This window comes from Oryzias latipes, chromosome 21 (genome assembly GCF_053564925.1).
Source record: "Oryzias latipes strain Hd-rR chromosome 21, Olatipes_Hd-rR_3.1".
NCBI classification, from domain to species: Eukaryota; Metazoa; Chordata; class Actinopteri; order Beloniformes; family Adrianichthyidae; genus Oryzias; species Oryzias latipes.
The window spans coordinates 23,367,942-23,394,967 of NC_136257.1; the positions used below are offsets into that span (position 1 = coordinate 23,367,942).

General features: G+C 38.3%; 1 protein-coding gene across 8 annotated transcripts in view; it reads left to right on the forward strand.

The window, feature by feature from the left end:
* Positions 1-27,026, forward strand: part of tanc1b (tetratricopeptide repeat, ankyrin repeat and coiled-coil containing 1b) — a 110,754-nt gene that overhangs the window by 7,826 nt on the left and 75,902 nt on the right. For 4 of the 8 annotated variants that reach the window (XM_020713038.3, XM_023950780.2, XM_078939592.1 and 1 more), the window contains 2 exons: positions 1,767-1,860; positions 22,574-22,771. In XM_020713038.3, the coding sequence (XP_020568697.2) occupies positions 1,800-1,860; positions 22,574-22,771 (259 nt within the window). In that variant the 5' untranslated portion in view covers positions 1,767-1,799. The remainder of the gene's footprint in view (positions 1-1,766; positions 1,861-22,573; positions 22,772-27,026) is intronic. The other 4 variants (XM_078939593.1, XM_078939596.1, XM_078939595.1 and 1 more) reach the window with 1 other exon arrangement.

The window sequence follows — 27,026 nt, forward strand, 5'->3', positions numbered from 1 at the left end:
AAAGTTTCCCTTGTACCCAGAGCTTAATAAAGCAGTTTGGAGGTCAGCGCAGTGTGAGAATTTCCGGGTTGCTATGCCAACCGTGTGGAAATCAGTAGAATCGGTTGATGGAAGATGGTTGGCACAAAGAGATGAGCGCAGGGTGGAAAATACCAGCTTGCTTGCAGAGACGCTGGTCTGTGTCTTGGGTTTTGCCTCTGTCTGCCAGACAGAGCAGACTTAAATCAACAAGATCCAATGTATGTGTAATGCGTCCTTTCCTGAGGCAATCAGAACAAACAATCTTATTTTCATTCTATGTATAGCCGCTTGTCAGATGACTCTGGTGTAGCCACATGCCCCCATTAACCCCGTGTCATGTCGGCATTGAGCAGGTGAGGCTCTTTTCTTCTGCTCAACCCACAGCGATTTGAACTATATCACATGACATCTGACCTGGAAAATAAACTTGTAGATAACCCGAGGTACCTTTTTTAAACACTGCAGAGTCCAATTTCTACTTCCTGAAAGAAATCTTGTCTCAACAAGGTACCGCATCTGGGATCTGGTGTGTGTTTCCACATTTATCAGGTGTGCTTTGGATATGCGTTTAGGATTTCTGAGGTGCAGATAAAAGACTACAGCGTGTCTGCACAGTCTGACAGTCAAATGTGAATATTGGATGCTTCTTCAGTCAGCCCATGTCTGTTAAACGTGCAGGCCTCTGCAGGACTTTTCACTCCTGTGTTGTAACACTGAGAGGCCACCTTAAAGGGGTCTGGTTAACATCCCAAACTAGCTTAAATGCAACAGAAAAAAAACAAAAAACTGACCAGAATTGAGAAATGTAAATCCCAGAGTAACACAAATCCACTTTATGCTAGAGCTAGAAGAAAATATTTATGCATTAATATTTCAGAATAAAACTTGAACTATGTCTCATTTTTGCTTATTGAAGTATTTCTTTTAGAAAATAGTTTCAACGGAAACTATCAAAGGTTTAAAAAAAAAAAAAGAGCAAATCAATAGCCTCATACTGCAGCGGCAGGAGGACCTGGATATTTAGAGCTTGGCTTCAGGGTTGAGATCTGTGTTTTATTTGCAGATGGCATAACCATATTTGGTTGAAACCAGTCTTTTCTTTTCATTGGAAGGATTTCTCCGCTGCTATTAATATAGTGCATTTTGCTGTAGCAGCCCATAATTCGCTTAGAGGGCTGGAAACCATGAATCCCACACAATTAACCGTTTTAGCATACTTTTTAACTATTGTCCACCAAAAGACTAAGAATATTTTCTAAATCAACAAGAACAGTCGAGCGAGGCCTTGAGTTTATGTTGTATAAATGAACTGTTAAGATTCTAAAATGCACGCTGGTTTGTGTGCTGCCATATGTATCAACTGAAAACACAAAAGTTCATCCACATAACGGCAATTACATGTGCAATTTAGGGCATCTGACCGAGTGTTTTCCTACATAACAAAATAGAGAACGTGTTCTTTTCTGTTTAAATATTGGAGCATTCTTTCCATGCTTCCCTCCACCGATGGCCTGTTGGATTGCTTTGAGAAAACTCCCGTGTTTGTCACCGAAGCAACATGAAATGTGGAAATACAGTGTTTGCCTATTCGGATACCAAATTCTTAATTTTGATCTAGTCTCCAGAAAAACACCCTGCACAAAGTCTACTGTTAGCATTTCTCTAAGGTCGGTTGGAAGTCTGCTTATGGCTGTATTTATGATGAACTTTTTTTTGCTTTTGTTTTCTTTTTTCTTTTACTCCAGGGGCCCTGAGAGAAGGATTCCAAGAATCTTGACATGTTCAAGGCAGTACTGAAGAAGAATAGGGATGGAGGCAGAGGGAGCAAAAAGGATTCAGGTATGTGAGGAAAAGCAGACACCTCAACCCTTTAGGCTCCAACGCCAAACCCCCACGATCTTCTTTTTGTAAATATACACCCAAGTAATAGTATGAAACATCCCTTACAGGCGCCTTAAACAGTATGAGTTAAGATTTTGATCTTACTGCGTAAGTAAATCTACATCACGTTTTAATTTCTTCTCATCACAAACCAATAAATTTGTGTTTTGTCAATTTACAGAGAGTTTTAGGCTCTGTCAAAATAAAAATCAGTCTTGCTAAGAAAAGTCTAAATGTATATAAACACAGAAATAGTATTTATTGTCTTAGTTTTTTTCTCATAACATATTCAGTTACAAGCATATAAAGCATGAAAGCTTGAAATGCAACATGTCTGCTTTAATTTCATGGTAATCAACATTGAACAAGAATGTTTTTAGTGCTTGTGATGGTTTTCAGACTTTTTTTTGTTATTCTGTCAGATTAGTCAAGTTATTTAGATCTTGAACTTCTTAAAATCCTGTGTTTGATTCTCCCATCATATAAAATGAAGTCATTTTAGCTTTGGAAACTCATCAGTGACCCTTTCTTTATACTATGCCTGTTGGTCCATGAGAACCCTGTTGGTCAGCAGAGTTAGAGCAGAAAAACTCTCACACTTCCATTTCCCTGATGCCACTTACACGCAAGGCTCGGAAATGCACGTTCAAGCGGTCACTTCCAATGAAAAATCGATGTAAACGTGCATATATGTGTGTTTCGGGCTTCCACGTTCAAACCCTTCATGTTCACGTGTCGCTACACACGTTTTTGAATCCATTTTTGGAATCTATGTACAAAACGAATAGCCATTGAACACGCTGAAAGCTAAACCAGTTAAACTTGGACCAATCAGGGACTCTGATTTGGTGACATATGGGTACCGTCCTTCTGTCCAAGTCCAAATGCCAACCGTTTGAAAATTAAAGATGAAGACGACGTTAATTATTGCAGTTTTCAGTCATATATCTAAACGGCAATAAGAAAGAAGAAGCCGGGAGCAAGACTCGTGAGATTTGCAGCACTTCAACATTTCGTGCCAAGCCTCTTCCAACGTTCACTAGTATGGGATAGCAGCAGTCCATTTGATAAAAGTGCGTTCAAGAACCCACATTCAGCGTGTTCCTGGATGCACAACATGTTCCCGGTGTGTATGTAGCATGACAGGATATTTTAAATTCTCTGTTTAATGTCAAATTATGCCAGGTTATGTTGCATGCTTTCAATCATGAGCTGCTTAATGCCTCATTTGTATTTTCTTTGCACTTGATTCGTTTACTGAGACTCTGTGTTGGTAAATCTATGATACCCTAACCATAATGGAAGGGTATACTAATATTTAGACTTGATAGACTCTGTCCTCCCTTGACTTGAGCTTTCAGCCATTGTTAAATCTCTATATTCCAGATGTGATTGGTACCCCCACCCTTCACCTTTTATCTATAATTTAGAGTGTAACTGCATCCTGAGTTGGATGTCATAGCAGGTGTTTTCCCTTGGGAAACTCTGAATAAGATTTCCAACATGAGTAAACATGAATCACGTTCATCATCACACCACGGACTAACCTTTGTTCATGTTATGGCACTCTTTCAGTGATGTGTCCTGACAAGGCAGATTGACTGTACTTCTACTGCATCTACCAGCCTCGACTTGCTTCACAACCTCACTGGTGATTTCAGAGGGCTGATTCAGCAGAGTCTACAACAAATGCATGTCTCATAGGACTTCTGTCTAAAGCCTTTGTTTGACTCAACAGTCACTGTTGAAATTAAAGGGAATGTATGTCAGTTTGAAGGCCCAACCACTTTGCCTGCTCTGAGTTGCAGTGCAAAATAGGGATAGTGTTATTAAAAGGTTGTATGCAGAGTTCTCTCTGTGATGGAAATATGCAGATCTGTGTACGTAAAGGCTCCAAAAGTTGGACTTTTTTTTCTCCAATTAGACATCGTCCATCGAAGCAAGAGCCTCTTGTTCTCTTTTCATTTGACTTAATTTTTACTAGATTAGTTCAGAAGTCCAGATGTTAAAAGATCTTTTCACAGTCTTTGCAGTGAGAATATAAGAAAAAGGAATAGATTTTTGTCAAAGTGCCTACTCAGCATTCATACAGAACAGATAGCTATCTCTTAATTTTGCACTCCACCTTCAGTGTTAAAGATGCAATTATGATTAAAGGTAGTTTACAGAATAAACTTGAGTAACATTAAATGCTGAATCGTCTTTTCTAGTCTGCAGAATTATGTACTTTGCAGAATTTTACTTCTTTTTATTATTACATTTGCAGTTTAAGTCAGAATCTTGGTGCACTAACACATTTTTGTCCGTATCAATAAAGTAGCAGCCCAAGTATTCCTTTAAGTCCGACTGAACAGACGCCCTCTTCCTTCAAAAGACCAAAATCAGCGAACAATCTAGTGGAAATAAGTGGGAGGAATGGCCATGATAATGCCATAATTGCAAGATGGTTACACAGATGTTGCTAACAACTTGTGGCTGTGGATTGGAGACATTTTAAACATGGTCAAGGAAACTTGGCCTGTGTGCCAGATATCACCACAGTCATTAGCTTTCCTTTTGGGATCTCCTTATTGCCAAAACCACAAAAAACCCAGTTTGCTAATTTAGTCCTACCATGTGTGCTCCTTCCAGAGGTTTCCTTCCCTTGCTGCGTGCCTCTTCTAGAACCATTTTGCTAGGAATCAGTTAGGAATTGGCCATTTTTTTACTCCCCTTAATCTACTACAGGGGTGTGGAATCTTATGCAGATTATTTGACTGAGGTGTGTTCCACCGGTGACCAAAGGATAAGCACTTTCTTACTCATCACACATACTTGTATTTGTTTGTTTCCTGGGACACTAATCACAGCTTCAAGAAGGAGATCCCTTATTGTCATATTTTCTGACCCTTGTTTTTTTTTCTGAATTGTCATTCCAATTTTCCTTAATTGTAGCTTTAGGAAGCATTCTTTGCTTTTACCTTTGGCGCATACTTGGAAATACTCGGAAAGAGGATGATTCATCGCTGTGGTGACAATGTTTCTCAAGTAAACATGGGTGTTCTAGAAGTAGAATAATATTTCTACCTGGTATACGTTCCAACTGATTTTTGACCAGAATGTGGGTTAGCTAAATCTCAGATGGTCAGATGGCTTCTTGCATCAAGCTGTTTGAAGCAGCTGCCTCTCATTGACATGGACCACTGTCCTTTCTTTATGGCTGGCAAGTCTTTCAGCTGTTCAATTCTCGTTTCCAGTCGCAAAAACCCTCCAGCTTTGTAAACACAAACAGCACCAGTTGGCAGTGGATTACAGATTTTTTTAGACCAGTGGAGATAGATGCCACACGTACAGTACGTACACCTGGTTTAACATTATGTAAAATATTATAAAAGCGCTAAAAAAATTAATATAACCATTTACCAATGCTGCATTTGTTTATTTAAACTTTCGAAAACATCCTTCTGCTTCTTTGATGGTCTCGCTTTAAAAAAAACAACCTGTTGGGCTATTGCTGTGGTCTTAAGGTCGTGCATCTTTTTTTATCCTGTTTTCAGTCTTCTTAATGCAATGTCTATCCAGTGGGGATCTCTGCTTGGATGCTTTTTCTGTGGTGTTTGGAAGAAGAGCAGCTGACATTGCAAGGATTCCTTCGCTCTTGTCTCTGTTCTTCTTCCTTCAACTGCCATTTTCTTTTTAACGTTTGGGGCAAATGCCTCTCAGTGAACAATAGCCACAGGTGGCTGAGCCGTTATTTAACCAAACATAAAGCGGTTTTTGACAGACGTGTTGAAAACTGAAACACTCAACAAGAGTTTTGAAACAAGGAAACATGGGATTATTATGCATATTTGGATTTCTATTCTAGGTTATTGAACTAGAAAAGAGTTTCGTGTGAGTTATTTGGACACCTGGGCCTGTCTAGACTGTTAAATATTTACTTATGGCAAAAAAAAAGAAATGATTTATTTGCATTTTTAAAGGATCATAAAGCTTTATAGATGTATTTTTATATTTTAAACATTTGTGAAAGAGTCTGACATCGCTAAGCAATACCTAACTGTAGATAACCTCCATTCATCTATTGCTCATAGTAGTCATTTTCTGCTGTGACAGCTCCCTGGGAGGTTTTGGAAAAGCACTTCCTAAAAAATAACTTGTGTATTTTTGCGGCTCTGGTCACTCCATAAAAACACCACCCAGCGTCCGTTTTCCCTTTTCCATCAAAAGTAACACCATATTACAAGCTTCTTGGTGAGTTTTTGGCCCATGTTTGCTGCTTTTGCTCCCAGTTGTGTTTATATGGATTTTCATGCCCAGACAGTTATAGTAGGGCTTATAAAGGTGGATAAAGAATGCACCTGATTTACAAAGGGGACCATTCAGTGCTCAGACCTACATGGCTATCAAAGCACTGTGGAGCCAGCAGGCAACGATTAGCGGGGCGTAGCTCTAACCACATCTTTCACTCGCGTACACTTATGTGCAAACTCGCACACATACACACGTCCACAGACCTCAGGTGTATCCACATTACACTCCCTCTTTCTAAATGAAAGACAAAATAAGCACTCCTGGGAAAAATAATGAACCTGGGTGTCCAGTCTCAGATTTTGTTTGTGTCTAAAGGTCTACAACAAACTTTCGACTCTGAGCATTTTGAAATCGCATGAACAAAGACCTCTGAGAGTAAAAGCTACGGCGCTAATCGTTTTCTGATCCCATTCCAGGCATATTATGCAGCCTTTACATGCTGGCAGGAAAAGCATATTTTAAAAAATCTGCATACTTAAACCTGTTTACTAGTTTAGTTGTCTCCTGTAATAATTTTACTCCATTTACAAAAAAAAAGTTTTCTAAAATAAAATAAAATGTAAAAGAAGTTTGCTTATGTTATTTAAGTCTAGTCACGATTTAAAGCTAAAAATTTCCTTTAACAACTGGACTGTATTTGATCTAGGTTGTAAAGTTGGTTAAGTACAGGACTGGATGAGCTCCCTCCAGTGTGGGTCTTTGGGCAAGACCCTTCTTGCTAAGTAGGTAGCCACAAGGGGGCCCAAGTCTGGGTTTCCCTGTGCCTGTCCTCAGCCCGGGAAAAAAAAAAAAAAAAAAACAGGGTTGTGTCAGGAAGGGCATCTGCCAAAACCTCCTGTGCAAATCAGTGAAAGCTGTTTCACTGTGGTGATCCCTGAAGGGATATGCAGAAAGGTGAACAACATAATTATTTTTCATGTAGTTGTTTTTCTTACTCAATATTGCCTTTGGAGGTTGCACCATGAACGTTCCTATAAAAGTACCCTTAGACTACAAATATGAAAGCATAGAGCAGATGGTGTGAAATAAATCATTAAAGATGCTCCAGGAATGCATTTTAAAAAGGCCTAAATGAAGGCTAAGAAAAAAAAGTATTTTATTACAGACAGATTTTTGTCCTTTAAGATCAAGCACGGATTAGTTGATTGAACCAGGACCTAAATCAGTTTGCGGTGTTCAACAGATGGTGAGCCAGTTTGTCCACAAGGAGTTCATGAGGTAGAAGCAAACGTTGCTCTTATCTTCTCTAAAACTTTGATTCCAACCCTTTTTATCTTTAAATATTGGGGCAAATTGTCATTTGAAAAAATGTAATAGAAAAGTAAGCATTAAAGTATGATGAGGGAAAAAAATAATCAGAAATTTTAGGAGCACAAGCTACTTAAATGATGTGAGTAACACAAGGTCATGGTGTGTACTGATAACAATGTTGTCTTTGCAGCAAATAAAGTAAAAATGCTCCTTTATTTTGCTACATTCAAATAATGAAATTCACAAAGTTCCTTTGTTTTCCTTTTTCCTGTAAAGGTGTCCTTTTTCTGACACTCAAGGACACCGCCGCACATTTAAAAGAACCATAATACACATAAAACCAGACTAGTACAAAGACGGATGGAAACATGAACCACAGGTTAAAATCAGACACTGCTGTTTTAGTCACAGACTGAAAGAAATTTTAAACATGAGTCTGGAGTGAGGTTAGAAAACAGTGAATAAAGGGACTGTCAGGTTGACACGTACGCCATATTTCTGGGCTTACAGCTATTGTCTTGAACTAGTATGAGCCAGTGGTCACTCCTGCCACCATCATGTCAATGGCAGGCTAAACCACGGTTCTTTTGATCTATAAAAAAAAGGAAAAAATTTCAATTTTTGCAAAAGTTTGGTATTGTTGTTAAAATAGCATGAACTACAAAGAGCAAATGCGATTTTCTATTTTCTTTTTTTTTATCACAATCTATAAGGTTATTGTATCCTAACACATACTAAGAAATTGAGTAGGCTCTGTTTAGATAGATTTAAAAAGTCCAAATAAAAACATTAGTTTTCTATTGAAAATGTAAACTAATTTCAATAAACCCCAATTTTTTAATGTATTAGCAGTTTTTCTCCTGATTTGTTAACGATATCATAAAAATAATATAGACTTCTGGAAGTCTGGAAAAAAAGAAAGCTGGTGATGGTAAATTTAAAGGGGTTTCTGATGTGCTGACATAACTTCCTATCTGGATGAAAGGACTGACATTCTGTATGTACAGGAAGTGGTATCATTGTCAGCACATCAGAAATGTTTTCACATCCACCATCAGCAACTTGCTCTTCAAGTGGGAATCATGTCACTTTAAAAAGAAGAAAAACATTCCAATGTATTATCAGTGTTTTTTTAAGGGGGTAATGGCAGTTCTCACGGTAGTTTGTTGGCTGTAGAGGTGAACTGACCCCAGGGTTTTTATTTTATTTAGCATGACCTTCCAGAGCACAGAAGGAATTGTTTTCTATGATAATAATTTCTTTTACACATTAGTGTAAATGAAAATGATTTCTTTCCTCTTGTCAGCTGTGAGACATAAAGTTTTGGGTGCTGTTCTTTTATTTTTTAGGGTTATTTTTGCAACCTTCTAGGTTGTTTTATTATTGTTTTTTCTTTTGGCCACCATCTATGAACATCTTTAGCTTCTAACTGTAAGATCTTTGCTTGGCCTTGGATCTTTAGGCCACCTTTCCCTCCTTTTAATCCTGATTTGCTATCTTTAGATTTTCTCAAAGCATTTTTTGGGGCCAGTTGGGTTTGCAGAATGTCTTCCTTAGTTCAGGCTGACTTCAGACAGGTTGAACTAATGACCCCAACTTCTTTGTCCCCAGCCATTAAAGATTTGGGGGGATTGTGCTGATTGCTGAAGGGGTCACTTTGGACAAAGTGCTCCCTCTTCACATTTCCATCTTTGTTACCCTAAGTGGGCCATTTTCAGTTCTGCCTTTAGGTAGAAACTATGGGTTTTCGAATCATTTGCCACTGCATTGTGGGACCTCAGCATGAGACATCTTTTTGGCGTTGACAGGATAATATATTTGCTGTTCTAAATCTACTTTTTCCTGCAAAAGTATTAACAGCACATTCTCTTTGTATTTTATTAAATACATGTGCTACATATCAAAATATCCAGAGTTTGAACAGAGTTGCAAGACCTTACTGCTCCATATTTACTTAATGGATTAGATCCTTTAGGAGGATTTGGTGGACGGCCTTTGTACTGCATCCTTGTCCGTGTAATACTGCCAAACAGGCTGTTGCCCAGAGGTTAGCAGTCTTCTCATGACCTCACCTGGCCCCAGAGAGAGCTCTGCTTAATGGTCTGTGTTAAAGGCAACCCAAATCTTTCACTTGTCCACATATCCATGGCAACACACAACCATAGGCCACACTGAACTTTAATCATTAAAATGGGTCACACTTTTGTTAGCTGTTTTATTCATTCTTTATTAATTACAAGTCACAGATTTGTAAAAGTTTAGAGAAAAATATTCATTTAGGAAAAATCTGATGTACCTCAGTGAGGCCCCCACATATTATGTTCACTTTGTTAAAATCAATATGCAGACGTGCCCTCGAGTCATTTGTCCGTCCTTAAGCTTTAACAGATGTGCCTTTTACTTGTAGAGGGCATTGTTGTAATTAACGCAATTTAAAACCCCATATGAGGATTTTTATAGTTGCGCTCCAAAGGCTATAATGCACCTGTGTTTCGGTGATAGCAATCACTTTGTCATTTCCTCAATGAAGCAAGCATGTTTTCTTTGACTTTTGACCAGATACAAGGTTACACCTACCAGTTTGTCAATACATCATGCCTTTTCTGTGAAGTCTTTATAAAGCCACAGATTATGTCGCTGACCATTTTAAGTCTTTCTTTTGGATTGAGAACAGTTTGTTTTTTTCCTTATAGAGACAACCAAGAGGGTCTCTTATTCTTCTTAAGACTGTGTCTGATAAACCCTGTGGTGAAGACTTGTAGGGAGTTTATGCTTTTGCAATAAAATAACAATGTAAACTACATGTCAAGTTTTCAATGTATGGAGAATATATGTCATCTGGAGAGGGGTATTTATTTACCTGTCAGGTCGATGTGAACTGCTGCAACAGCGATTAATCCTCTTGGTTGTTTTCTGGTTCTGGTAAATCTGCTTTTTCAAGTTTCCATTGTTATGTTCACAGTGTCCAGTAACTTTGAAGCATTTTCTTTGTAAAGGGGAAACATAGATGGTGGTAGTCAACTGCTTGTGAGTTCTGGAGATTGAAAACAGCTTTGCAAATTTTAAAATGTGTTGCACAAACACACTATACCATCTATCTGCATGGCAACACACCAGATACCAAAAGTTCAAACCAATCAAAAAATATTTAAAATGGCCAAACATTTAGACAGGTACAAGGACCCTACAGAGAGTTTTGGAAAAACCGGATAAATTGACAACAAAAATCTGTTGTGTAGCTTTTATTTAGCCTAAATTGCTCATTTATAAAGTGAGACATGTCTTGGTGCCTGGTCAGTGCAACCCTTCACCTCCTCTTGTTTCTTATCCCAGGACACACACACCTCCCTGCCAGTGAGTCTTCCCCTGGGGCCAAAGGGAAAGGCATTCCACTGCTCAGTCTACTGCAGAGCTGTACTTTAGAAAGACAGATTGACAGTCTTCTTCAGTCATTTCAAGTTTAAAGAGAGGCAAAAATATTCATTTTCAGTAGAGGAACCAAATACTTCTTTTGTCTTTAAAGCTCAACTTAAAAATGGGATTAAGTTTATTTATCTCTTCATATACAACCAAAGCCAAAAACATTTTTTTCTTAAAACTAGCAAGATTAAATCTTAATCGAAATGGTTTTAAAACATGATTATTCTAAAACAATGTAATTTTTTGTGTGAAGCAGCAGAATTTACATCGTTTTCCTTGTTACTTACATCATCTGGAGTTTACAGTCCGTTGTAAAGCTGCCTGGTGTGGTATTTTGACTGTTTCTATGGCAACCCTGTGTGACTAAAGAAGTCCTAATTACATTTAAGGCCTCATGGGAAAAGCTTTTGTGTCTTCATAGTGTTTTTCCCTTTGATTACACGCATCTTCTTTTAAAAAAAAATTAACGGGAATTTTATACTGGGAAAGTTTGCAATCTGTTCATGTTTTAGACCCTCTTCTTGGTCATTTTGGATGACTTACACTGAGAACCCTCCCCCACTCTGTATTGTTTGTCCTTGTCGGGATGTCTCTCCTCTCTGTGGGTTTTTGCATGTTAACCATGACAGCTTTTGTAAAACCGTCTCGCTGGCCTTCCAAGTACACAGGAAATCCTCATTGGCACTCAGTGTAGCGAAAGAATTCTCCTCTTTGTTGTACTGCCCCGTGGACATCGCGCTTTGTGTTTTGATTGGAAGAATTTGCATTAATTGCAGTCCTTCATGTATTTCTTCAAAATGTGTGTCAAGCTGATGTGCCTCAGTGTTTGTTTTCCATAACTCTTTTGGGAGATAATCCAATATGTTGATATAATTTTTGTTGGTCAGATTGTATTTTCTTTGTAATTTCTGTTGCACCAACAATATTTTTCCTGGCAATAAGGTGCTATGAACCTATTGGCTATTTTTGAAGCTGTATCTTCAGAGAGGCATTGCATTCCCTCAAAAGGGCCAACAGATAACATTCCACTGCACAGATTTACTTGAGAGGAGAAAGGAACTTTCCAGATTTACACCCATGAAAAACATTTCCACAGAATCAGCTGTGTCAACAGCTCCAAGCATGCTGGCAGGATCAAAACTTAACTCTGCATTGCAATACAAATCTTCCTTATTTTATTGTGCATTATTGTAGACTTTGCAAAGGTGCAACATTTTAGTCTGAACAAATATCAATCATGAATTTGGGTTTGTTTCTGTTTATATCGTGGGAAATTACAGCCAAGGTCATCTTAAGATACTTTATATAGAAAGAAAATCAAGTTTTATATCATCCATTAATTTCTATTTTAGATTAAAAGCAGAGAGGCACTAGAGGAGCAATTGGCTCCCAATAGGAAGAAACCTCCAGCACAAACATTCAGCTAGACTAGAGTGCAAGGAGAGAGACTGAGTTTCATTGGATGACTCATGGTGGTCCTGCTCTACAGTAGCATGACTAAAAGCTTTGGGTCACCGATGCTAACCCTGAGCTTTAAGCTTTGTAACAAAGAAAAGTTCAGGTTTTAAATAAAGCCCTCAAGGTTGAAAAAGAGTCTGAACTGAGGCAAAAAGCAGATCCACTAAAGAGGGGTTTTGGAGCCAACTCACAGCCCACCGCTTGTTCTATGCCAGTCTAGTATGGAATATTTGCTTGCATGAAACGCCTGGCTTCCTTGCAGAGGTGGCCACGGCACCATTCCCTGTACGCAAGAACAATATTGTTATTGGGTTCAAAAGATAGCACTTTGCCAATTGCTTGTTTTATTGAAAGAACTGAGAGTATGTGACTGTTTGGTTCAGGACAAATGTCATCCAAAAGTGACAACAAAGGGGTCTGTCTGGTCTGTAGCTGAAGATGAGTGTCTACTTGAAATTTCGGCCAACAAGATGATCCAACATTTGTCAAACAAAATGCTCAGAAACTCGCAGGTTAACTCTAAAATCAGCAGTGTTATGAAATTCCTGCAGATTTAACAATGCTGGGTTTTGTTTCATTTTTAAAGTGTCTTGCTGATGCAGGTTAACCATGTCTGACTCACTGCTAAAGGAGGAAACGGACACAGGCACCAACTGTATCAATATCTGTATTAACAAAGCGTAGACAATTATGATAAAAGTTGGGTCGGGGAGCCCTAAATTTGGTGCAAAGTAGAGTGGTTGACCAGATTGGGGGTTGACGTGATTGGAGGTCCAGTTCTTGTTTTGCCTGCCCATGTGTCAAAGTTTCCTTGGGCAAGCAACTGAGCCACACATTGCTCCTGGTGATCTGGTTATTGTGTTCATGGGTGACTGTAAAGTGTAAATGCTATCACCTGATTTTCTTTACTTCTAAACGAAGTTATTGATAGCAGACTAGACTGAAGCTGACTAACATATCAGAGAAAACCATAACCGCTCATTTGGTGTTGATATTGCACAAACCAATTTCTGAACAGGAAGGGTCTAAAGTAATAAAAACAAGTTAAACGTTTCATTGTTTATGGCATTTGACCTATTCGCTGATAAGTAAGCAGCAGTCACATCCACACTTTGGAACTATTTGGTAGTTTAACTCCCCCAATTCTATAATTTAATGTTGAGTGTCAAACATGGAGGCATTGGGTCTTAATTTTTTTTAAAAGAATTTGATTTGACTTGACTGTGGATTTGAACGGATGGCCTCCCAGTCTCAGGGCAAACATTCTTCCACCAGGCCCTTGACTGGCTTTTTTAAAATCTGCACTAAGGTTATAGGTTGCGGAGCCCGGGATCTGTAATGGGTAAAATAAACAAATTATTCGTTACTACGAAATAATTTGTTCCCACAAAATAATATTTTGTTCCCATGAAATAATATTTAATTCCCACAAATCAACAATTCTTGTAATAAATCATTCAAAAACACGGATGTGACCAATACCTGGATTTACAGCAGATACCTTCACATTTCTATATGTGTATATTTCATCACAATGCTTGGAAGACACGGCGAATGTTTAGTAGGCCTACACAAAATACAGCAAATTTATCGTTATTGCAATATCAAGCTGTGCAATATCCATATCACAAAAGACAGCGAAAATTGCAAAAAATGGTTACCTTAAATGTGCTAAAACAATCTTATGGCAACTTCAAGCATTTGACGAATCAAATAAATCCCTTTATTCATTTAACCATTTGGATGGACCCCTTCACGTTGTTGACCAATTAGATGGAGCCCTATTATGTTAGATGTTCGCCTCCTATGTCGACAAGGCTTTCTGTGACCCACATTAATTCAAGAGGGGGGAAAAAAAGGGGGAAAAAAAGAATCAAACTAGGGGATCTATTTATTATTGTATAGATGAAAATAAGAAACATATCATAAGATCGGCCGTGGGCGAGCCGCTGCTTGTCATGCCGGCATTCGGGCAGCTTGCTGGCCGGCAGATGGAGAGGCGCTGTGGTTTGGGATGTTGTAGTCTAAGGTTGAACAGGAATGATCATATTCAGGAAGTGCTGAGGTAACTCGTCTTTTATTAACATACTCGTTAGCAGTCACTTTACATCTGAAGGCGACATGCTACGTATCCCATCATGCATCACAAATATCCTACGATGCATCTCGACCAATCAACGTGTCCCTGTAACTGTGGTGCATTCAATTGCAACAGGATAAATGTATATAAAAATTTATTTTGTGGGAACAAATTAATTTTTCATGGGAATTATTTATTTATTTTACCCGCATCAGATCCCAGGCTCCGTAATAAACCAAACAAAGCAGACTGCCCAAAGAAACAAAACCTGGGTTGGAGCAATCCAGGTCAAAAATAACAAAAAATGGAAACTGGGAAAATACACCACTCTGTTAAGACACATGTAAATATTAGGTGTTTAGGATAAAAAAATAAGGTTTAAAGGGAATTCTGTGTTGAGTACAACATTATTTTGTTTAAAAATGATTCAGAACATTTGTCCATTTTTATGACATGTTTTTTTGCAAGCATGTAGGATCAATTCTGGTGGGTCTATGTAAATAATTGATCTGTATCTCTTTGCTAATTTTTATCTCTTAAAATTGTACTAAACTGTTTTGATTGGTTCCCCATGTCCTCTTGGCCCTAAGGCCTTCACTTTGATGAAGAGGAAAGAGCATGTAAGAGACTGTAATCATTTTTACATCATAGTGGGCCAGCGCTGCTTAATTAGAAAGAACTGATTTCCTCGACCACAGCACGGGCTGAAATTGCAGGGCTTGCCCCAGCCAGGCTTTCGGAAAGGAACTGAAATAGCACTGGCAAGTTTGCGTCCTGGTGTCCATCTGCATATTATAGTATTGGTCAGATGGCAGCGCAGTCACCATGACACACTGCTCCTCATTCACCAGCACTTGGATGACAACCTTTTATGTGGCAGCTCATGTTTTTTGAAGCAACTACCAAAATTACAACCTAATCTCTTTAACATACACCATGCCAGCAACATATATTGGCCACTGCCTGCTTTAAATTAACAGCCTGCTGGCAGCTACCACTGTGAAACCCAGAAGACGTTGTTAAAATAGACCTACTTCAAAATTTGAGTGAGTTATTATTAGCCTTTTAAGAGAACAAACTTTTTTTATTTAAACCCCCCCCCCCCCTTTTTTTTTTTTTTTTGGCCAAGAACAGAAAGAGAAACTGGTAGGAGATAGATTATAGTAGAGGCCTCTTTGGTGTTGACTTTTTCACAGTACATTAATAAGGGGCACAGTTTAATATACTCTTCCCAGCTGGCTTAGGCTTATTAGCAAAGCCAGTCTCTGAGAGAAGAAAGGAGATAACTGAAGAAAAGGTGTAAAAAGCAGATTTAGGACACCAGCTAAAACATCACATAGCAAGAAGAAACCCAGCTTAACACATTCCACAGAATTTGACAACCAGCCAGACAACTCTCCTGTCCGTTAACACTTCACTTAAACCTCCAGGCTCAGTAAAAACTAAACAAACAAACATAAAATACAGACTGATGAACTAGCAAAGTTGGCAAAGCTACATAGCCAGGTCAGTATCATCAACAAGGGCCAAATGGTGTCACTTACAAAGTTTATTAGAATGTAGCAGATATGTTGAGGTCAGAGTTCAAAAGAGTATTCAGAATTTACGAAGTCCTGAAGAAGGCTTATTCCAAAAGCGAGATACTCTGCTAAGTTTGGGAAGTTTAGATTTATCCCCCTCTTGAATGCTGAAGGCCAGATTTTCTTCCCCATAGTACTAGGAGATTGATACATCTAGTCAAAAAGCTGGAATAACTGACTTTTCAGGGTTTCTTAAACACACAAGCATGATCTAGCATCCAATCCATTTAGCAAAGTTTGACAAGTGAGTTCTGCGTGTACTTTTCCTAGATTTAGCAAATGCATTTGTCTCACTCCCACATAGGTTTGCTGTGGGAAACATTTGAATATTTTCAAGTGCACATTAAGTGGATATTTGAAAGTATGTTTCTGAGACAGTCATTTGTGTTTTAGTGCATCTGAATTTAAAACAGACGGTCAGATGTTGGATTCATTGTATGGTGGAGTTTCTCCTTTATTTTATTTTTTTTTAGCAATGGGGGCTATGGATGTTATTGTTAGAGCTTCAAACTGGATTTTAGAAGGAGTAGAGCTTCTGTCTGGGGAACAGCCCCCCCCAGTTAGAACCTACATGCATGATATGACAACAATAACAACCACAACACCATGAACGAGGAGGCTGTTAAAAGTTCAATTCAAATTTACAGTTGGCCACGATGAAAGTTTAGCTTCAAAGATCCAGATGTACAGTATTTCAAATGGTGTTTTGTCACAACTATGCAAAACTAAAGTGAAATAACTCGGTAATTGGTTGTATTATATGAATTGGCTTCTTCCCACTCATTTTAAAGCAATAAATCAAGTTCTGCTTGACTTTAGTTAATAATCCCTATATTTAATGAATCACTTAAGTGTGTCTTTGTTTTTGTTTGTTTGTTTTTTTAATCAATACATTTCATTATTTCTGTGTTGAGTTTGATAAATCTCCAACCCCCCCGTCTGTTGTCTACAATTAATGTTTGAAAGAAAACCAAATCAATCAATCAAAAAAAGAAAGTGGACCAATCTGCCACAATGCCTTCAGCAGTGTGACCTGGTATAGATTACTGGAAGACTGGAGCTCCAAGTCATCTAAGTGGTAATGCGAGACTATAAATGACTTCAAAACAATCCAGGGTCAAGAACATCTCCTGAAGGTTCTACATGCATTTCAGAAGCATCAGGCAGCACAAAGATGTTGTTGGAGAGGTGCAGTATGGGCGTGGTGGCTTTGGTTTAAACCCATGTCAGCAGTCACAATGCAGAACATCTGCAGCTGATAGAATACTGGTGTCTGCAAGCTGTGTAGCTTTGCTAACTTTGTTAATCAATCTGTAATTTGTTTATTTTGCTGCCTTTACTGAGCTTGGGGATTTAACTGACGGTTGACTTCGCTTCTTGCTATTTCATGTCTAAGATGCTGTGATCAATCTGCCTTTTGCCTCTTTTCTTTACTGTTTCCTCATTTTTTGTGGAGGCCGTCATTGCCAATAAGCCCTGTTCAGCTGGAGAGTCTGATTTAATCCTGATTTATTTTTTTGAGCATGTCTACTTCATTCATTTTTTTCTCTGTCTCTTTTTCTTTACTTTTTCTGCATCTCCATCTTGTAGAAGGGCGTTTATTTTAAACTTGCAGACTGGCATCGATCAAGATAATTGTTAGAGTTTAATTAGTTGTTAGTATTGTGACTGCTTGTTGCGGTCTGATTAGCAATTTGGGTTTAGAGAGCTGAGGGTATGGGTGCAGAAACAGAGGGGGTGCCTCTGGGACGGTGGAACATGCTGTTGAGGTGTCTGCCTGTTTCATGAGCTTAATTCAACGAAACGCCCATTGCTGATGGGGTGCCCTCTTCTAGACCCCAGTGACCTGCTTGCACACTTGCACCCGTGACAATTGTGCATTATTTTAGAATGTAGAACACAAAGTTTAGGGTGTATAATGACGCTGCATATTGTAAAGCCCCAAAGATCTCTGACTGCACAACCTGATGTGTTTCTTTGAAGCTGACGATGGGTCAGAATATAGGTTGTCCCTTTTCATTAGTTTACTTTGTTAATAGGTAATTATCGCTGGCACATTCACTTTTATATTTTGCAATCTTCATATATGAATTTTCAATAGAAACTTTGGATGTGAGCTTTATTCATTACAGCAGAAATACGTGAGTCAAAAATAGATATTTCTGATATAGATGTGTCTGAAGTTGAAAAGCACTGTTATGCAATCCTTCAGAGACTCCCAGAAGACCTCTCTCAGGGGTGAAGTATGTCCAAGCCAGGTCAAGGTTACACCAGCCCCTTCCCTTTGCTGGATCTCTCTCTCTGAGTTTTCCATGTCTGCAGGCACGCTGAGGTGTCATTTAAATCTTTCTGGCTTCCTGTATCTGGCATTCCTGTTTGTTAGGGAGTCTTTGAAACAGCGAACAGCTCTGTGTTGCTCTGGGGAGACAGAGGTGAGCAGGAAATGGGTCTCTGTTTGTGATTACCCCAACAGTGCAACAAGCTTGGAAAAGAGTTGGAAGACGCTCATAGTGGCTAATAGTAGCTTGTCTACTTTGGATTGAATCCTTCGGTAATGTTATTTTCCCCCTGAAAACGTCATGTAGCATTAGACTGGAGCCATCACTAATTTGCTGAAGTCTTGGAAATGTACCCAAAGCTAATTGTCCATACTGTGGTTCACCACATTTTCAGTTATGATTTTAGGCTTACTGATGCATCGTCTATGCAACTTGCTAAGTATGACATGCTTTCTGTAGTTTGAAAATTTAGATTTTTTTTTTCAAGTCTGTGATGACTGGAAAGAATAAAGATCCTGCAGAAAACATTACTGTCTTGTGAGCCCTGCTAGGAAAAAATGAGCTGGTAAAGTAATTTACAGCATATGAGAAGACATCTGGGAAATAAGTCTGAAAGTCTAATAAAGTAAAGAATTTATTTTGTTCTGAAGTTCTAATCGGTGATTAGCCCCCTGTCGTGATCATGTTTTTGTAACTTCAGTACTGTTGGTTTTAGTCGCAACAATCACTAACTGGCTGAACATCAAACTGAGAGTGAAAGGGAATGGTTTCACCAGAGACCCGATAAAGATAACCCACACCTAAAAGTTGTTTTTTCCCCATGAAATACTTGAAATGCTAACGAGAAATGTCCATGCAGTCTATTTAGTGAGTGAGATAGCATCTGTGCCTAATGGTCAATGCCACTCTTATTTGCTCCACTGGCTTGCTGTCCTTCCCATGTATCGAAGAGGCATGGGAAATGTTCACATGCCCGTGACCCCAGGTTTAAATACACATTAAAAGCCTTGTTTTTCCCAGATTTATATCTGTTTTGATTCTCCCTGCCACCAACAGTCATCTGTATTTATGTCCTCCAGTCTTGAACAAAAAGATCAATCTTCTTTTGTCAGTGTTCATGATCTTTTAATCTAAAATGGAAAATAAAGGTCTGTGTTGTGCGCTTTGTCAAAGTTCCCAAATTATTGCATTTATACAGTGATTGTGATATTCAGACAGCTGCCACAAATCATGCATTTATATTGATGTGAGCTGGGACGACCTTGATCACATTGCAAGTGGGAGGGATGCCATCTAATTACCCTTGATGCTTTGGTGTGACATACTTTGAGCTTTCACCCAAGAGAACAATGCACCAATCAAAAGTTAGATTTTACTGGTCTGCATGTTTACACTGGGGCTGTGGATTGTTACATGTTTGGCGATCCGATTCCATTTTCAAATCAAGATCAACGATTCCCAAACCGAACCACAATTCAATCCAAAATGTCTGAATGATTACTATATTTATATCTTTTTACCGGATGTATTAAAATAAAATAATATGTATATAATCCACATCATTTATACCTTTTTATTAAGAACAGGTATTCAGAGTCAACAAAACATGACAGATGAAACACAAAGAAGAAATAAATGGTATTGGTACAGTGTCACACTACTTTTTTTTGTTTAACTTACTGGATTATTTCAGCAGTAAACAAAACATAAATATCACTTTTGCTTTGGAGGGTTTAACAACAAATCCTTGAAAAAGTTCGCCATAGTTTTTCCATCCTGAAAGTTTTAATTACTACAGCACCTGTGGGTGGATGACAAGGAGATATTAAATGAAGACACAGCCTTGTTGTTGTTCAACTTTCAGATTCATTCTCTGAAAGGGGTTTCAACAAGCATCAGTTTTTTATGCACAACAATCGTCCGTTTTCTCATTAAGAGTCGCAGTACAGATTCTGGAGAAAAGTTGGACATGTTGGGTATGCTGTGACTACAGGTTGCAGTAAAAACTTAAACAACTCACGAGGGTCAGTAAGGGTGAGTATGAGGCGCACACACACCGTACAGACTTTTCCTTTTCTTTCAATCCCCTCAAATCCTGCGCACTGTGCAGGGGTACTGTTAGTGCTGTTCAAGTGAAACATGCGTGCTCATTGTGCACAGTGCACAATCAGATTGTAGTTTGTGTGGGCATCCTTCCGATACTGTGTATCACATGCAACACCCTTACGCCATTAGTGTGTAACTTACATAATCCTTACAAATACTTCAAGACACACTTACCACAGGCACCACAATCCTACATTTCATTTTCCAGATCTCCTTTGAGATGACTGTATCTTAAGAAGCAGCCGCTCCTGTCCTCTCCAAGCTGAAAGCTCCCTTCCTATAAGGACCTAAACATACTTATTTGCTATCTTGATATGTAAATTCAGTTAGGGGCTTCAGAACTGCTTTGTTCTCTGCAAATGAATGAAGCAGCGTGCACTGATGTTTGGATTGTGCAGCTCTTTAAAGGATTTTTGCTCTTATACTACAACTTTCTGGGTATGAGCTAGAGACTCTGCACGAGGAATCAAATACTTGCAAATTAATATCAACCTAAGCTCAAGTGTGATTTGCCGTGCTTTCCACATAACTTGACTTCCATCCTTTGTCTGAATTGTTCCGGTCATATGGAGCTCATATGTGTAAGGGAGTTAAATGTGAGAGGCCTTTATTCCTGTGCCAACAGAAGTGGAGTAATCTGTTACAGTTTCAGGTTGTTTATAAACCTGAGGCTGCAGAGGGAGGAAGAAAGAAGGAAGTGCTTTGAAATCTTGTTTAGGTGTCGGGCATAATGGAATGAGATTAACAGTGGAGTTGGTTAAGTGGGTGTTGCTGTGGACCATTGTGAAAACATTCTCCAAAGCCACACAGAACCTTTTTGATTTTATGGGCTTATCAGCTTTTTCCAAGACAAATTCTTACCTCAAATAAGGTCCATGTTTGCTCCATCTGCATTATCACTGGTTTGTTTTAAATGAACAACCTATGTAAGTTTGTAAATTCATTTTTTGGAAGCAGCACAGTGCTCTTCGGGATTGTAGTTTAACACTGGACATGACATTGTTTGTCAGAAGTATAATAGGTTGAATAGTCAAGATTTTAGGCTTACTGAAAATAAAAAAGACACCTTTTTTTAGTTTTTGAAAGGTTGATTGCTCTGCGAAAGCTCAATCAATACCTCGCTGGATTAACTAAACTTAGGGTCTACAACCTAAGGCTCTGCGGTTGAAGAAATTAAATGTTTTTAATTGTAAAAAGTAACATTTTCTGTAGTTTAGGGAACATAGCGCTCAAAAAAACAGTCGAATAAGTTCAACTTTATTTATACGTATCACTCCGCAAGGCTGCTGAATACAGTATCCTTTATGGTCCAATTCCAAGTTTATCAATCGCACTAAAAGCATTTTAAATATTTCTAAATGCCGTGTATAATAGAAAAATAGTTTGAGGTTGGTAAGCAAAACCTGAATTCATACGCAAGGTGTGCCGTGCCGTATCATAAAGAGGACTGAGAAATTGAGAAATTTAAGGAATTTATATATGTATTTATATATCCAAAAAATAGCTCTAATTGAATTTGAGTTAGTTAGGTTAAGGGATTTTTCGATGCAGTGCATCTACTAAAATAAATTGGGCCTAGTTGTTTTTTTTTCTTATTTTTTTAATCACTGACGACATCGCACTATCTTCTACAACATTTGCTCCAGTGAGATGATTCAGTGTGGCACATGGTGTCTTTTATTTTGAAAGGAAGTCATGTGAACCTCTGTCAAAAGTTATAAGCTATTTTATATTAAGAAGAAAGGCTAATTGTTTGTTTTTTATTTTTTACCAAAAAAAGGGTAGTTTATTTTATTTAAACATAATAGTAAGAATAACAAATACAAAGCAGTGCTTTATTTTTCTAAAGAGTTAATAAGACGGTGGCTCCTACTGGGTTGTCAGTGAGAACTCAACTTGAATGGCTCTTTAAGTGTTGATGGTTGCAGACTAAACCAATCAACTATGAATTTAAAACTTTATTGTGAAAGTTTCAAGCATAAAAGTTAAATTAACATTATGTCTTGGCTCCCTTTCATTCCTGAAAAACTTTTCTTTTGCTAAAACTTATCCATTTCAGTTATGGAAAGCCTCACTTTAGTTGGTGTATTCTGTTGTACTGTCAAGGTTTTTTTTAAATTTTTAATGAAAATATGAGGCCTCTGGCTTAGCTCATGCCATTTCTTGTTCATCTCGTCTTGAAGGAAATGTGATCTCCCTAACAGGTGATGTTCCCAGCCACGGCGCTCAAAGACGATTCCCACCTGAAGAGAACCTGCAGCCCAGCAGTGGTCACCTAAATGCACGAGATGATGTTTTCATGCTGGGTTTTAGCAAAGGAGTCTCTATGTCTCTGCCGTCCTCACCTCTTCTGCCACGCCAGTCTCACATGATGCCTTTACGTCCCAGCAAGAGATCCCCAGGTACTTCTTTTCAAGTTATCTTTATTTCCTTTTGGTTTTTTTCAGCTTTGAGTTGTTCATTTGACATTCATTTTAACAATAATCTTTATTACTGCCAAACACTGAATCGGTTCAAATTCATTTGATTTATAATTTGAATAAAAATAGTTTTTTTTATAGTGTCTTTGGTATACATACCAAATGAAAATAGAAAAAAAATGTTTAGATTAAAAACTAAGAGGAATTATTTTTTTGGTCTTAAGTACAAAAAACGTCTTTTAATAAAAATCAATCCACAAATTTGATGTATTATAGAATTTTTTTAATGACGTTTTATTTCAGTTTATCTTTTTTATTTTTTATTTTATTAAATCAACCCTATTTTTCCTTACACGTTGCCCTTGTCATTGCGAAACACTCTTGTTCAAAGTGTAAGAAGAAGAAAACCTGAGAGCATAAGTATGCTACAAAATGGGATACCTTTGGAAACAAATCTAGGAAAACCTGTTTAAGACATTTTCTGTTATTTCATCTTTATTTTTTTTAAACATCTGAAAGGTTTATATTTTTCTTATTGCCCTAATGTACTTCTGTTGCAGATTTTCTTTTAAATTATTCCATTAGTTCTGAGTAACTGTTTCATTTTTTCAAAATATCAGCTTTCTAAAATCTCTCAAGCTTTGAATATTTGTGTCAATAAACTTCATCCTCTTAATTCAGCTTTAAGAAATCAGTCTTTTCATCTTCACAGTGAATTCGTACCTCCAGTGGATTTGTGCTTACGTCCAGAATTTCTAACATCCAACACGTTGTGAACATTGTCACCAGCTGTGCTAGGCTTCAAAGACCAGGGGGGCATCTTTTGTAACTGAACTTGTCTCAACCTGAGTCTTTGTTCTCTGGAGACTTGGCAAAGAGGAGAGAAATCCTTTAAGTGGTCAACATAGCCCCACTCACATGTGGCACTCATCTGTTGGCCATCAAGTCACTGTTTAGATCAGCTCGAGCTTTGATCTGCATTAGTGGGAAGATGGGTTGAAGAGAAGTTGATAGACTGATTTGGTCCAAAATTGTTGTTTTTGTTGTATTTTGTATATTGGAAACATATTTTTTCTCTTCTTTAACCTTGATTTAGATTGTTTGGTTTTGTCACTTAAAAAATACACTGTTGGAGTTTTTGTCAGACATTTAGATTGTACAATAAAATAATCTTGACATTTATTAAACAATTAATGTTTTCGAAAATGTCTTTGTATTGATAGTTGAGTTAAGGAAATGGGCAATTGATTAAATGTTCAGATGGATGTAAAGCAAGCAGGAGACATAAAGAGATGAGGCAAGGTCTATGACGGTGAAAAGGGCCCTTGGGATTGGGGGAGGGTAACACTCATTAAAAGTATTCCCGCTTGTTCTGACAACATGGAAGAGGGGGTAAAATTGACTGACAACATAGGCGGGAGGGCTAACCAATAGGAGGAAAGTTGGGGGAGGAGCGTCTTTCTTTCCAACGATGTCTTCACAGGTAGCCGTGAAAACCCTACAAGAGAACTGTTCACACCTTGACTTAATAGACGCACGCAGCTCAAAATGTCCCAGCTGTGTGATGAACTCAACGCGTATCATAATGTAGCATTGGCTTCCCTTGAAAGTAGAATTTTTACAAGACCTTGACATTGTAATGGTTAAATGGAAACTGTAGATGCACCAATGCTTAACTTGTATATTTCTACAGAGACTTTAGGAAATATTTATTATAAAAAAACACGAAATGATCTTTAGATTTAAGGATAGCTGTACCAGAGATACGTTTTTACATTTCTTTGCAATTTGATGCATAAAACTGTGAACGTACTGTTGTTCTTCTGTTGTTAAATCTTTAATTCTAAAATGGCTTCATCTTTCAATCTGTGACTGTTCATTTGACCCCAGGGGACATTTGGTGTGGTTGTTACTTTTCTGCCTACTTTTGTACCATTGGAGGAAAATAGCTCTTGTATGGGTCACTTTTGGGCATTGCCTCTCATTGGCTAAAAAAAGACTTTGAACAATCTTTTTGCGTTGTTTTTTTTCTTCTTTCAATTTCACATGACACCTAAGGTTTCATGAAGGAGATGTTGAATAATATATGCAATATCTTGTCATACTTTGTACCCTTCAGAAAATTAAAGATCTTTGATCTGCCCTCCTCATGTTCAGTCATGATGTCTCTTAGGGGATGGTTCTTCACAGTTTTATAAAGTATTTTGTGGCTGGGGTTCATTTCAACACACATTGGATAATCTGTTGAAGTTCACAATCCTCCAACTTAGTGGTTGCTCTTTTCTTGAAAACTTCACAAGGGGGACAACAGGAAAACATTTAACTAATTAGGAGTGTGACGGATGCCCGAGCCACAGAGTCTGATGGCGTTGAGTGCCGTTGGCTTTGATCAGTTAAGCCCGGAGTTTAACCATGAATCGCAGCACCCTGTGACATGTGTTGAGCAGCACTCACACATTACTGTCTGTTTAGACTCTCCCCAAGGGCACCCCTGGTATGAGTGCAACCCTTTAAGCCTACCTGTTTTACCTCCCCCAACATGGTGCAAGTCAACCATGAATCCACAAACAGAAGGTCAATAGAACTAATGTAAAAATGCTTTTCATGTCTTTCTCTGTGCGTGTGGATTCTCCTGGGCATGCACACAGTGACCTCCACTGGTTGCAGTGGGTTATAGAGCGTCTATAAGATGAAGAGCATCTGCTTTTCTAAGTGGAAAAAAATATGCTCTGTGGTTGCACATGCACTGTAAGCATACCAGGTTTGCCACAACCTATTCCACTCGAGGGTTTTTGAGGTAAAGTTGATTAGCTGTTCAACAGAGTGTTTTTTTCCTTTCATGAATCAAAATTGAGACGGTTTACTCTCGATGCGAGTCCTTCCTGTTTCTGGTTTGCTGCTGGACCTGCATGTAATTGGTAATAAAATCACTTTATACATGTCATGGACTGTGCATTTTAATTGCTTTGTGGTGCGGTCAGGCGGTGGGGCAAACGTTTGAAGATTGTTTTTTTATATATAAAAAACAGTTAATTGGTTTTGACTTTGATTCTTGCTTATAGTTGTGTGTGACTCATTCATTGATCCCATTCAACAGAGAGCAGGTCTGACTGTCTGGACATCTGTTCCTGCTTAGAAAGAACTTGTGAACCATTTATTTCACAGATGAGGTGACCACAGTGCTGTTGATTTTTAGCTGGTTCCTCTATCAGCTTCACTCCCAATTTGTTAATCTCTAACATTTCTGAACGTTTTTGGCTCTTTAGCTGTGAACTACATTGTTGGTGTATGCCCGAGAGCTGATAAGGTCATGAATTTGACTGCTTGTTGGCAGCGGCTGCTCATAAATCGACGCTTTCTGACGTGGTGCCATAATTAAGTTTCCGTTTGTTTTGTGATTGTGAGATTCTGATTTTGGATCATGGGGCTTGTTGACTAATCGACTATTACAAAATTGGTATTGTCGGCACGACGTTCTTTTTTTTTTTTAAATTGTCATTTATGTTTATATTATGAACAGGGAGAAGATTCTTCTTTTTACGTGCATTTACTCTTAATTAGCGCTCGTCCGCCACCTACAATAGGAAGAGGCTTGGTGCGCAGCTCTGTTCCCATAAATATCCGTCTCTGAGTCATATTGATCCGACTGGACACAGGCCGCAGTTATCAATGTCTCCTTCAAGATCATGTTTACGACGGTTGGCACTTATGTGTTTTGAAGCGGACACCACACACGTCACTACTAAATCCAAGTCCTCGACTGGTCACAGTCATGCGTTGCTGTCATTCAGCGTGAAAATGTTTAACCAGGCAAACTGTCAGTGCAAGATCAACACCTGATGTGTACATACAGCTCGGGACCGGACTTAAAACTTGTATAGCGACGCACGAACAAGCCCAAAATTCTGGTCTGCGCCATTGACTGTAGACTGGGGAGGAGCCAGTTCACACCATAGATATCCTTAACGTGTTTCTAAAAGGAATGAGACCTCTGTCAATGGTTGAAGATGACTGATTTAAAGACAGGATTTAGTTGCTTTACCCTGACTACCACCTAAGTCACTTTTGCAAACTAATAAAGGAAAATTTATTGTAGAGTATTTTAATGTTCACTAATTGCAATAAAGTAAAACCCAAGTTCATAAAAATATTTTTTGGTTTCTATTTCTATGGGAAGTTTAGACTAGCATTAGCAGTACCATACATGACGTGAACCTACATGTACTGAGTACCAGCA